This window comes from Borostomias antarcticus, assembly GCF_949987555.1.
Source record: "Borostomias antarcticus genome assembly, chromosome: 3".
NCBI lineage: Eukaryota > Metazoa > Chordata > Actinopteri > Stomiiformes > Stomiidae > Borostomias > Borostomias antarcticus.
The window spans coordinates 27543766-27556400 of record NC_140236.1 but is presented as its reverse complement, the minus strand read 5'-3'; the positions used below and the strand labels follow the sequence as shown (position 1 = coordinate 27556400).

At 47.5% G+C, this 12635-nt stretch overlaps 1 protein-coding gene across 1 annotated transcript; it reads left to right on the top strand.

Annotated features, from left to right (window-relative positions):
• Positions 1-776: 776 nt before the first annotated feature.
• Positions 777-12170, top strand: firrm (fignl1 interacting regulator of recombination and mitosis; the record flags this gene model as incomplete). Its single annotated transcript, XM_084436290.1, has 24 exons — positions 777-866; positions 1000-1039; positions 1268-1356; positions 1668-1772; positions 1853-1993; positions 2632-2794; positions 2893-2977; positions 3309-3447; positions 4007-4084; positions 4171-4235; positions 4348-4496; positions 4967-5096; positions 5401-5587; positions 7248-7330; positions 7550-7601; positions 8048-8137; positions 8500-8685; positions 9554-9670; positions 9746-9841; positions 9934-10047; positions 10546-10650; positions 10861-10941; positions 11390-11554; positions 11910-12170. 24 exons carry the CDS (start codon positions 777-779, stop codon positions 12117-12119), a joined length of 2760 nt encoding a protein of 919 aa, XP_084292416.1. The 3' UTR covers positions 12120-12170.
• Positions 12171-12635: the final 465 nt, after the last annotated feature.

The window sequence follows — 12635 nt, the reverse complement described above, 5'->3', positions numbered from 1 at the left end:
TACGTTCACCATTTTAAAAAAAAGTTTTATGTATTTTATGTCTAGCCTATTTGTTCCTGCTCCAGCTCCATACTGGATGAAATAACACGGATGTGCACAGAGCATCCATAGATTTGTATAATAGCAAAACTGTCCCAGGTTCTTTTACAGTACATCCACGGTGCACACCGTTTTCAGATTGAACTCACCCCAGGCTCTGACCGTATAGCGCTTGTAGCTTTTGGACCAATCAGATTATTACTTCCTTGTTAGACTAGGAACTCTCCTTTTATATTCCGGTCGAACCCCGCGGAGCGGTGCTACTCCTCGTTACATTATTCGATTGGCTCAAAGGCTTGCAAGCCCCCACCTCAGCTTCCCCATGTTTACAAAACATGTGTACTAGTCTACCCGCAAATAGCAACGCGCGAAATTTTGATAACTATTCAGGCGAGTGAAGTTTGTAATCTGCCGTGCAGGTCAAAACATTTTGCTATCTCGGTAGCTAGCTATGTAATGTAACGTAACTAGCTGACTTAAAGGCTACTATTAAACAGGCTAATCGTTTTATTAGCTAACTATACTTAGACATGGCGCGTACTGAATGTAAAATGCTGTTTTCCTGGAGATGGCTGAAGTTTTGAAATGAAAGTTAACAGGGACGCTGTTCTTCTACTAGTAACTAGTAGCTAACGCCAATTAGGCCTATTCTAACGTTAGCTAACAAGCTAGTGCTAACGTAATTTAGCTTGGCAGACGTACGACTGGTTACACTACACAACCAGTTAGCTGTCACAATGTCGCAGACCACTATATTGGAGGAGGTCGTTAAGTGGAGTCAAGACACCTGTCGACAGGAGCTCAAATATGTCCTTCCCAAACTCATCATATCCTTTCAGAAGCCTCTGTCACCATTGGACACTCATTTTGTCATGATGTTGGGGTTTGGAAGGCTTGGCTGAATTGTTGTCATATGTTTCCTCTGTTACAATACTTTGATTGATCTTTAACTGTCTTTACACCATCAATCACGGCTCAGAGAGCTGGGATGAACATATCCGTAAGTCTACAATTTTAGACATTACCATTTTGTGTTGTGCTGTGGATGTTGGCTCAGTCTAATTCAAACGTATCTAAGCGAAAATGCAATTGGGTGTGTGATAAGCCATCCCATCCCTATTACATTTTCACAGGCCTGTCTTTTTTTCTTTTTTTTTGCCATTGAATAGAATTATCAATACAAAGTTCCTGAGAAGATTTCATACTCTCTCTTTCTGCTTCCCTACAGGTGTGTTGAAAATAATCACAGACATGTTCCTCCCCCACATTGGTCTCTCAGAGCTGGAGGATGAGTGCTTCTCAAAGATCTTGCCTAAGGTACTGTACACCACAATTTCTCGCTTATTTGAATATAGGTTGGATGGCGCCTTCTCATTTAAATCCATGCGCATATAACCAATGTGAACTCATTTGTCTGTATAAATACCATTAGTGGTGTCTTTGGACTCAGCTTGAGCTCAGCTGGCTGAGGTTTCTGTTGGGGTGGAGTTTAGGGGTGTGAGGGTAATAGGGTTGCATTGGTTTAACATGATCCTCTATAAATACCTCCCATCTGCACACCATCTGTGAGAAAGAGAGAGTGTGTGTGTGGTGTGTGCACTAGTGCTCACCTGTTGACATGTCTGCAGGTGGTCAATGTGTTTGATGGCCTGATGGAAGAGATCGCTAGCCAAGTTGGAGGGCTAACCAGTCAAAACACTGAACTACGCACATTTCTAAGGAACGCTCTACAGGTTTGTTCTGAATTGTTTATTTTATCTTCCCGTTGACACATGAAAGACATAGTTGAATATAGCATCTCCCAACCTTTCAGGTAACGGTGCAGGTGTTGGGGGCTCTTTCAGCCTGTGTGCGTCACGTCTGCTCCTTCGAGGAGGCCCCGGCCCTGGCTGCCATCCGCTCCTTACCCTCCTGCGTCCTCAGAGTCCTGAAGGACACCTTCCAGCATTGCAAGGTGAATACCGTTATAAGATAAGAGTAAGGCAAGGCAAGTTTATTTGTATGACACATTTCAGCAACAAGGCAATTCAAAGTGCTTTAAATTAGACATTAAAAGCATCAAGACAAAGTGCAACACATAAAAGGTCATATAAAACGAAATGCAAAAAAGGACATTTAAAACAAAATACAGGAATAAAAGTTACAGTGCAGTGTATAAATGAATAATTATTTGATTTAATAAAAAGCAGCGGCAAAAAGAAAAGTCTTCAGTCTTGATTTTTATAAAGACTGCGTAGTAGTGGTGAAAAGTCTTTGCTTTGCGCGGTTGCCCAAACTTGCGTTGGCATTCAAATGAAATGTGAGGAGGAGAGTGCACAAAGTGAGCACTGATTGGATGACCACCGACCTTTACAAATCTGTCCTTTCACGATTGGTCAGTACACCTCTGAAGTTTGCCTCAATTTGCATAAAGTAGAGGGGCTGGACACTTTTCGGTCCCCTGGCTGGCCTGTTCACTGCACACCAACCATCCCCTGCGCATACACTTGCTTGCCTCTGTTGAAAATGACTTCAGGCAAATATTTAGTGGACATTGACCATAGGAGGTGTGGGACTCAGAAGCAGAGCTCCATGTGTGCCTTTCTCCCCCAGGACAGTGAGGTGGTGTACTGTGGCTGTCTGTCTCTGGTGGCCGACCTGCTGCAGGCCATGTTCAAGGAGGCCTACTCCCTCCAGAAAGGCCTGATGGAGCTGCTGGACAGAGTCTCCCTGGAGGACAGCGCCTCGGAGAACCAAGCCTCTGACATCATCACAGGTGTGACATCATCACAGGTGTCCATATGAGCAGACTAAGGAGCACTACGGTAAAAATGCCATGAATTACATTTGTAACTCTGTCTTTATTTCTCTAAGTGATTCACAGTCTGCTGGATATATGCTCTGTGATCTCCAACCTGGACATAGCACTGCACGCCAACACATGGAAATGTATTATCAAGTAAGCAGACACCACTTAACATAGTTCCTCACTTACCTCAGCACCAAGATCACGCTCCGTATCCTCTATGAATTGAATTGAATTGAAAGCTTTATTGTCATTATACAAGTATAACGAAATGTCGTAAGAGCTTCCTCTAAAACAATATTCACACACACAGACACACACACACATACACACACACACACACACACACACACACACAGAGGTTATACACATAGACCAACATAAGAACATATATAAGAGCACACAGCAAACAGTCTGTCAACAAACTGTCTCTTTGACAGTCTGGGGAACCTGGGCTAACTGCGGGGTGTTTTGCTGTGCTCAGGCAGAGTGTGAAGCACCAGGCTTTGGTAGAGGAGCATCTTCGTCACGGAGACATCAGTGCCAGACTGTGCGCTGACCTCCTGTCGTCCCTCCACAGCTGCCTGGAGCTGGCGGAGCAGGTCAAACAGGCTGGCCTGCAGGTAGGGATGGAACCATAAGCGCTATACTGTCCAGCATCAACCAAAGCTAGCAACAGTCTGAAAGACGCATTATTTTAATCTTTATGCAAAAAAAAGCGCTTCTAATTTTATTTGTGGTTTTCAATATAAAACTTGTTGAAAAAATTATTTCTGTGTGTGTGTGTGTTTTAGAAAAATGTCAGCACTTTTTTACAAAACCGCGATAATACTGATAACCATGATAATTTTGGTCACTATAATTGTGATATGAAATTTTCACACCGTTAATCTCTACCTGCAGGTACAGTAGGGGAATCGGTCACATTGAATCTATCTTTTGGCATTTGTTAAATACATGCTAATACACGCATACACACACATACACATGCATACTGCTGATGAGGAACCACCATTTTTGTGGAGTACAATATGCTTTTGGTCAGTTCAGGACAACGCTCCCACACTGTGTCTTTAGTTCTATTAGAGAGTTTTTGCACGTGGGTGATGACGGGTGAAAAAGTCCCTTGATGGACGTCTTCTGTCTCTTTTTCGAATTTGAGTTTTTGTATTTTTTACACAGTGCCCAGAATACAAGTTGTTCCAGAAAAACGCCAAGATGTGTAGATTCTTTGCCAACACTTTAGTTCACTACATAAAGGTGAGGTTTTTTTCTGTTGTTTTTTTTCTATGATTATATAAAGTACAAGATCACTGGGGCTCATATTTAGCACTCTCTCAAAACAGGAATTCAAACCTTTTCTGGCAAAGTATTGTGGCCACTTTCATCAGATCTATCTCAAAGTCCTCAGGTAAAGTGTCTCTCATGCGACCACTCATACTATCCTGTTTTGACTCAAATGTTAAGCTATACAAATAAATCAAGACAATCTTCACTGTTGTCAAGTTTATGGTCCCCCCCAGTTTGTTTTCTCCCAGCCTCTGTGCCCCTGTGCTGCCCCCCCCTCTCTCTGAGGAACTGACCACGGCAGCCCTGGTGCCCCTGGATGCCCTCCTCTGCCAGCTGTTACCCTTGAGGCCATTCGCCGAGGCTGTCCTCAAAGAAGACCTGCGTGAGTTGAAGTTCTCCTCGACATTTGCTTCCACACGTTGCCCTTTTAGTCAGAGTGGAGTTGATGTATGCTTTCCTCTTTCCACCATGATGACCCCACAGCATGCTACATTACACTGTGAGATGTTTGTCACTGTGACAAACGCCTGCACACACACACACACACACACAAGATTATATTGTCATATATATATAGATGACATATGCTGTCCATTTCCTTCTGCAGTCAGGGGTCAGCCTGTAATACAATGGCTACTCTGGCAACGTGTTTTCTTTGGCCCAAGAACCTTCTAATATTGTTCGTGATGTCATTTCATCATCTCAGGAGTACTCTTACATAACCACTCCCCACAGTCAATGTTGACAATGACTCCATGAATGTTATGTCAGGTATATAACCCTGCTACCTTGTTTCTTAACATTTTGTGACCCCTTGTATGTGTGTGTGCGTGCGTGCGTGCGTGCGTATAGAGTTTAACCCTGAGTGTGAGCTGCCTCAGTGTCTCCTGCTGGTGAGTGTCCTGGGTCAGCTGTCCTCCCAGCCAGAGGAGGTGCTACAGCTCTGGTACAGCGGCAGCCAGTTCCCAGAGGAGACACCCAGGTAAGTACCCCCCCCACACACACACACACACACACAATATATATTTATATATCTTATGCTGCCAACAATGTAACTCAACATCTGACCGGGAACAAGCCACTAGGTCAAAGTGCTTTTACGTGTCAAGCCACTCACATTGACCACACTCCGTCCCTCTGCACTCCTCCTCCTCCTCCTCCGTTTGTCCTCGTCCTCCTCCTCCTCCATTTGTCTTCCTCCTCCTCCTCCTCCTCCGTTTGCCCTCCGCCTCCTCCGTTTGTCTTCGTCCTCCTCCTCCGTTCGTCCTCCTCCTCCTCCTCGCCAGGCTCCCTCTCTTCCGCGCTGTCTTCCAGAGTTTCCAGCGCTGCTACGTGGAGCGCTGCGCGCCGGTGCTGTTGCCGGGGGTGATGCTGAGGGGTCAGGCCCAGGGGACGGTCACCCTGCACCATCATGTGTGCGTGCACCTCTGTGCCTGCGTGGCTGCACTGCCCCCAGAACACTTCCCCCTACTGGTAAGGCCCGCAAACTACACCACGCACTGAGCTCACTATTATTAATGGGATAGTCAAACCCTCTTTGAACAGAGATCCCGCTGTATCGCCGTTAAGAAGACCCCTCATTATGCCGGCTTCTCTTGTTTCCACCGAACCAAACGAAGCCGGCGTAACGCATAAAGACGTCGACTCGGCTCCGTGACGACCTCCGCTGCTGCTTAAAGGCCGAAGAAAATGACCCCCCATTCCGTGATCGTCCCTTTAATACAGAACACTGAGGCGGAATAAAGGATGAACATTCCTGCCTTCAGCAGGCTGAGAGAAAGAGACCAGCAGAGAAAGACTTCAGGAGAGAAAGAGACCAGCAGAGAAAGAGACTTCAGCAGAGAAAGAGACTTCAGCAGAGAAATACTTCAGGAGAGAAAGAGACTTCAGGAGAGAAAGAGACTTCAGGAGAGAAAGAGACTTCAGGAGAGAAAGAGACTTCAGCAGAGAAAGAGACTTCAGGAGAGAAAGAGACTTCAGCAGAGAAAGAGACTTCAACAGAGAAAGAGACCAGCAGAGAAAGAGACTTCAGCAGAGAAAGAGACTTCAGCAGAGAAAGAGACTTCAACAGAGAAAGAGACCAGCAGAGAAAGAGACTTCAGCAGAGAAAGAGACTTCAGCAGAGAAAGAGACTTCAACAGAGAAAGAGACCAGCAGAGAAAGAGACTTCAACAGAGAAAGAGACCAGCAGAGAAAGAGACTTCAGCAGAGTAAGAGACTTCAGCAGAGAAAGAGACTTCAACAGAGAAATAGACTTCAACAGAGAAAGAGACTTCAACAGAGAAAGAGACTTCAACAGAGAAAGAGACTTCAACAGAGAAAGAGACTTCAACAGAGAAAGAGACTTCAGGAGAGAAAGAGACTTCAGGAGAGAAAGAGACTTCAGCAGAGAAAGAGACTTCAGGAGAGAAAGAGACTTCAGCAGAGAAAGAGTCTTCAGGAGAGAAAGAGACTTCAGGAGAGAAAGAGACTTTAGCAGAGAAAGAGACTTCAGGAGAGAAAGAGACTTCTCGTAGACGGCCCAAACATTTGCGTTGTCTGTTACAGAACTGGGATTCGGTGTTTATTCAGTGCAGTGCCTTGTTGGTTGTAATTTGGGCAAATCATGATTTGGCTCTGATGCCGCCCCATGTCTGAGGGCAGGTAAATAGGAGGAAATAGTTTTCAAATAGTTTTATATCTGAATCTCTGACATTTCCTGCCAGACCATAAGAAGCAGGCCGGAGATGACTTCAGACAGGGTTCCCATGGTCATGGAGTTTCTGGAATATCATGGGTTTATTTTAAGTCTATTCCAGACATTCCATGTCATGGAATTTCAGGGAATTTTGTTTGTAGCATGTTTACATTTTAGTTGCCGTTTATCAAAATATCATTTTCCACGCAGTATTTCTCTTTATCAGGTTATTTCACACGTTTCCTGTAGTGCGTGAGCGGTCGACTACAGTATTTCCCTAATGTACTGAACTCTACCAGAGGATGTCTGCGCAGGATATCCTGCCACTGGGGATTTTCCTTGAGATTTGTCCCTGCGTTTTCTCATAATCCTGCTTTCTCTCTCTCTCTCTCTCTCTCTCTCTCTCTCTCTCTCTCTCTCTCTCTCTCTCTCTTTCTCTCTCTCCCCCCGTCTAAGGAGCGGTGTCTGCTGGAGGCTGTGCTGCTGCCGGACCCCCAGACAGCCCTCCTGGCCACCGACACATGGTGCTTCCTGGTCCGGTGAGCTCACCCCCCCCCCCGGGGACCGGCTCTCTTTTCCTCTAAATCACATCTTGTTTATTATCAGCCTCATATAAAACGAAAGTGAACAAAAGCGTTACTCAGACCTCCAGGGGGGACAGCTGGCGATCTGTAGGAAGCATGCCGGCTCCCACGGACCTGTCGGTCCCCCTTGGACGGCGCAGGTCTCGTGTCCCTGACCTGTGTCCCTCTCCTCAGGTATGGGACAGCCGAACTGTGTCTGCATCACGTCCTCCTCGCGGCCGACCTGGTGAGTTCGCGCCACACTATTCGTGACCTTTCCCTCCATTGGTGACCAGTGCGGTAGGAGTGTAATTCGTTCTCTATGGGCAGGGGGGGGGGCAGGGGAAGTCCGCCGAGGGTGCGGTGACACCCCGACAGAGGTGAGAATTGGTGTTGCTGGATCTGGGGGCGGGGGGGGAATGGGACACCTGTCCCAAACCCTGTGTCGTGAAACGGTGCCGAAAAACTAGCCTACCAACTGACAGTTTTTCATATACTCCCCCCCCCCCACACACACCCTCCCTATTCTTTTCCATACCACCCTCTCCACACCTTCATCCTGTCTGTGCCACTCTCCCTCTCTCCCTCCCTCAGAGTGGCGAGACACCCGAATTTCCCCAAGGGGATTAATAAAGTATGTATCTATCTATCCCTCCCTCTCTCCCTCCCTCCCTCCCTCCCCACCTCCCCCAGGTGAAGGTGTGTCCGGTGGGGTGTTACCAGCTGTCCCACCTGGGCCTGCTGCTGAGACGCCTGGTGTTCCTCATGACCCCCGGCCACCAGGTCAGAGCACACACACCAGGGACCGTCAAACGCCTACTGTGTGTGTGTGTGTGTGTGTGTGTGTGTGTGTGTGTGTGTGTGTGTGTGTGTGTGTGTGTGTGTGTGTGTGTGTGTGTGTGTGTGTGTGTGTGTGTCAGTCAGTCTGCCTTGTCTGTTCTATGTGTCACGGCCACGGATGTGTGTGTATTACAGGTCACGGATGTGTGTATTTTTCATGTCGCAGTTGTGTGTTTGTGTACGTGTGTGTGTACAGTACGTGTGTCATTTCATGTCACGTGTGTGTGTGTTTGTGTGCGTGTGCAGTATGTGTGTTATTTCATGCCATGTGCGTGCGTGCGTGCGTCTGTGTGTGTGTGTGGTAGCTGGAGCTGGTGGAGCGATACCCGGCCTCCCAGGTGGAGACCCTCCCGGTGTGGAGTCAGGTGGTCCTGCGCGCTCTCTCCCCCGAGGCCCGCCAGAGGGTGCAGGAGGGCGTGGTCTCCCTCGCCAACGCCACCCTCACGGACTGGCAACAGGGAGGACACAAACTAGGACAGCTGGACAAAGTGGTGAGGAGAGACACTGTCGTGCTCACGGCCACAAGGGTGGTCAAGCCAAGCCAGGGAGGGTGTGATGGAGTAGAGAGAGAGAGGGGAAGAGAGAGAGAGGGGAAGAGAGAGAGAGGGGAAGAGAGAGAGAGGAAGAGTGTGAGAGATAGAGGAAGAGACTGAGAGAGAGGAAGAGTGTGAGAGAGAGAGGAAGAGTGTGAGAGAGAGAGGAAGAGTGTGAGAGAGAGAGGAAGAGTGTGGAAGACAGTGAGAGAGAGAGGAAGACAGAGAGAGAGAGGAAGAGAGTGAGAGAGAGGAAGAGTGTGGAAGACAGTGAGAGAGAGAGGAAGAGAGTGAGACAGTGAGAGAGAGGAAGAGTGAGAGAGAGGAAGAGAGTGAAACACAGTGAGAGAGAGGAAGAGAGAGTGAAAGACGGTGAGAGAGAGGAAGAGACTGAGAGAGGAAGAGAGTGAAAGACAGTGAGAGAGAGAGGAAGAGAGAGATAGAGGAAGAGAGAGACTGAGAGAAAGGGGAAGAGAGAGTGAAAGACAGTGAGAGAGAGAGGAAGAGAGTGAAAGACGGTGAGAGAGAGGAAGAGTGAGAGAGGAAGTGTGTGGCTGCCAAGCACAAGGCTGCAGTATTGTGATAGCACACTTCCTATCGTGTTGGAACAGCAGGGGGTCCAGGGACGATATGCGTGTATTAGATGAGCTTGTTTATCACATTGAGAACAGAAAAGGTTGATGAAACACCATTATGAGACAGTCAGGTTACCACCGTTCTACATATATGCCGGTGCATATCCAGCGGTTATTAAGTGCCCGTAAGACTTCTGGCTTCTAGCGTGGCAAAATAATTTTGTGTGTGTGACAGTACCTCTTTTCCCCAGAATGTGGCGCTGTTGTCCCTGCTTGTTGTGGTCCGAGGTGAATCTGCTGAGGCAGAGTGCATGTCTGCTGCTCTGGGGACAGTCACACAACTCTGGGCTCGGATGTGTCCCAGCCAGGTGAGAAACATAACACGCGCACAGACACACACGCACGCACGCACACACACGGCTAATTACCCACTACACCCTCAGGTGCAAACACACCCGGTCCTTCAGTGCACACTGCGAATCCTCCTCTCCATGTCGGCCATCTTGGTGAAGAACATCGACCCCCAGGTCATCTGTCAGGTGCAGTATATCGCTCTGTTAATACGATTCATTCTCCTTCTACGTTGTTTCTTCGCATTCATGCCGAGCGGGTTGGACTGATTTGGTTCCAGGCTCTAGTCTGTGTGGGAGCGCTGGTCTCTCACAAGTGTCCAGACGACGTGGCGCTGGCCGCCCTGGACTTCCTGGCGTCTCTCGGGAAGGTCTTCGTCCCTCCGGATAGCCAGGTGAGCAAGGCGTCCGTCTCACTCCCTCCACGTCGTCACCTGTGGAAACCTGTACCGTGCCGTCCGTTAAGAGGAAAATCACTGGCTCAGATGTTCAGAGTATCTCTCAGCTCCCTGATCAGTATACCATCAACCTTGCCAGACGAATACTGGACGATCCTTCCATCCACTCTTCTCAGAGTTCCCCCTACTCCCCTCTGGACGCAGGTTTAGAATGCCCAAAACAAGGACAAAACCACCCAGCACTTCCTTTGTACCGAGAAGCATTAAATGATTGAACAGCTGTTGATGCCTGTTGCAGTGATGATGATGTTGATGTGATGATGTTGGTGAGGATGGTGATGACTATGATGGTGGTTGGTGACTTTGCAGTGTTGGTGATGGGCGTAGTTACTGTATGTATGCTTGACGTGTGCTAAACAAATTCCCCTCTGGGGCAATAAAGGTTTCAATTCAATTCATGTGTGTTGTGTGCGTACTCACGCATGCGTCCTACAGAACGAGGTGCTGCCCAGGTTGAGCGGTCTGTTCGGGGCCCTGCTGGAGGAGACCTCCTGGCTGGTGCACCAACACACTCTGGAGGCATTTGCTCACTTCGCAGAGGTATTGGGCTGAGTATCTCTTAAGATAACACGTTTTCATGGAAATAAATATGAAGAAAAAAAAAGTATTTTATAAATTACACTCATGTAGCCATAAAAAGTTTGTTATTCTAGTTCCTACTTGTGGATGTTCATCTCAACTGAAACAGCAAACGCATGCTTTGGGGTTCATTGTATGGTGACTGACATCAGTGTCATTTCTATGTTTCAGGTCACTAACCATGAGGAGGTGATCTCTCACAGCTTGTCCACCGAGGAGACCAAAAACAAAGTGGTGAATTTCCTCAGCAAGGTACCCAAGGAATGCCACCACCACGTTCATTATTATCATGCCAATAGATCCGATGAAGGTGCCTTCAGTCACTACGGCCCAAAACTCTGGAACAAGTTGCCTGATGATCTGAGACATTCCACAACTGTCTCATCCTTTATAACTAAGCTGAAAACCCATTTATTCTCCCAGGCCTACGAATAATTAGTGCCTGTTTATTTGTCTGCCTCTCTCTCTTCTCTCCTCTCTCTCTCTTCTATGTATTTGGTTGTGGGCGGGAAAGGGATGTATTGTTTATTATATATTTATTGTCTACTAGTGTGCCATATTTATACATTTCTCTTATCTTATTTCTGTATGTAAAGCACATTGAGATTACTTTGTATGAAATGTGCTATACAAATACAATTTGATTGATTGATGGATTGGAGCTAAGATCAGTCCCATGTGTGTGTGCTTGTCTGTGCAGACCGTTGACAGTAAGGAAACGACGGAGACGAGACTGGAGAGACTCAAACTAGAGGCGCCTGTTATTCAGCGGCACAACGAGAGACTGGAGCGCGGTGAGGAAATAGCCGGGCACCAGCCTGCTGCCGCCGCTCGGGACGACAACGACGACCCTGTTGACTCAGAGGTGACCCGACCCGCACAGGAAACACATTATCACAGAAATAATATTGTCTGTGTTGTTTTTTACCCTGGGTGGTGTCATGAATCATCGGAGTGGATCTTCCTGAGTAGATGATTACAATGTTACCACTGGATCTCATTTCCTCTGTTGGCGGTTTAACCCCTCTGCTATTGTTAGATGTTGATCGCTCACTACTCGTCAGTGTTTATGATCAGTTGCAGCTAAGAATGAAAGTGAGAAAATATTGAGAAATATTTGTCCCATGAATCACACTAATGACAATTCTCTGCAAGGAAGTGGATGGTTGACCCGGCCTTGAACTTCACGTTCACAACAACATTACTTGTCTTCCCATCAGCCCCGTCCTAAGAGAGCTCGTCAGGAGGCCAGCTGTGAGGAGTACGAGCGCCACCTCCAGACCGCTGAGGGAGCCCTGAGGGCCCTGCTCGCCCTCGCCCAGGGGGACGCCCTCGCACCAGCCTCCCCTCCACCGTGGCTAGCGTCCAGACTACAGGACCTGGAGACCCTGCTGACCCAGACTAGGACGGCCGGGCCGCCAGCGAGCTAGCGACTCGCCTGTTTATGTACTCTGCAAACTGTTGTTTTTCACATAAAATAAAACCGCTCCGGCAATTGTGCAGTTTTGGGGAAAAAACCTGTTTGTATCTGTATCAACTGATGTTTTCTTTTCCGTTTCCTCCTTTTAGAGATATTTACACAGGAAAAATGGTCAACTAATGGTCAGGCCTGAGCGCCAAATAATTGTTTATTAAACTTTACTACATTTGTATATTCAGCTGTGTTCTGGGTTGGCGTTATTTGGGCACGAATTGTTCCGTTTTATGTGCTGAATATCCTCTTATTGTCCGTTAGTCTGCATATCTTGAGTATGGGCATGAATCCAGTCACTCACCAAAACCATCACCTCACAGTATGGGGCAGTTGAAACGAAGTATTTATTGACATCAGTCTCCGTTCACACAGCAAGTGAACCAGAACCACTAGGCCCTCATATGGGGCTTAGATGGAGGCCTTTACTGGGCAGGAAGAAGCATTTAAACTGCCCACATCTTCCACAGTTTAT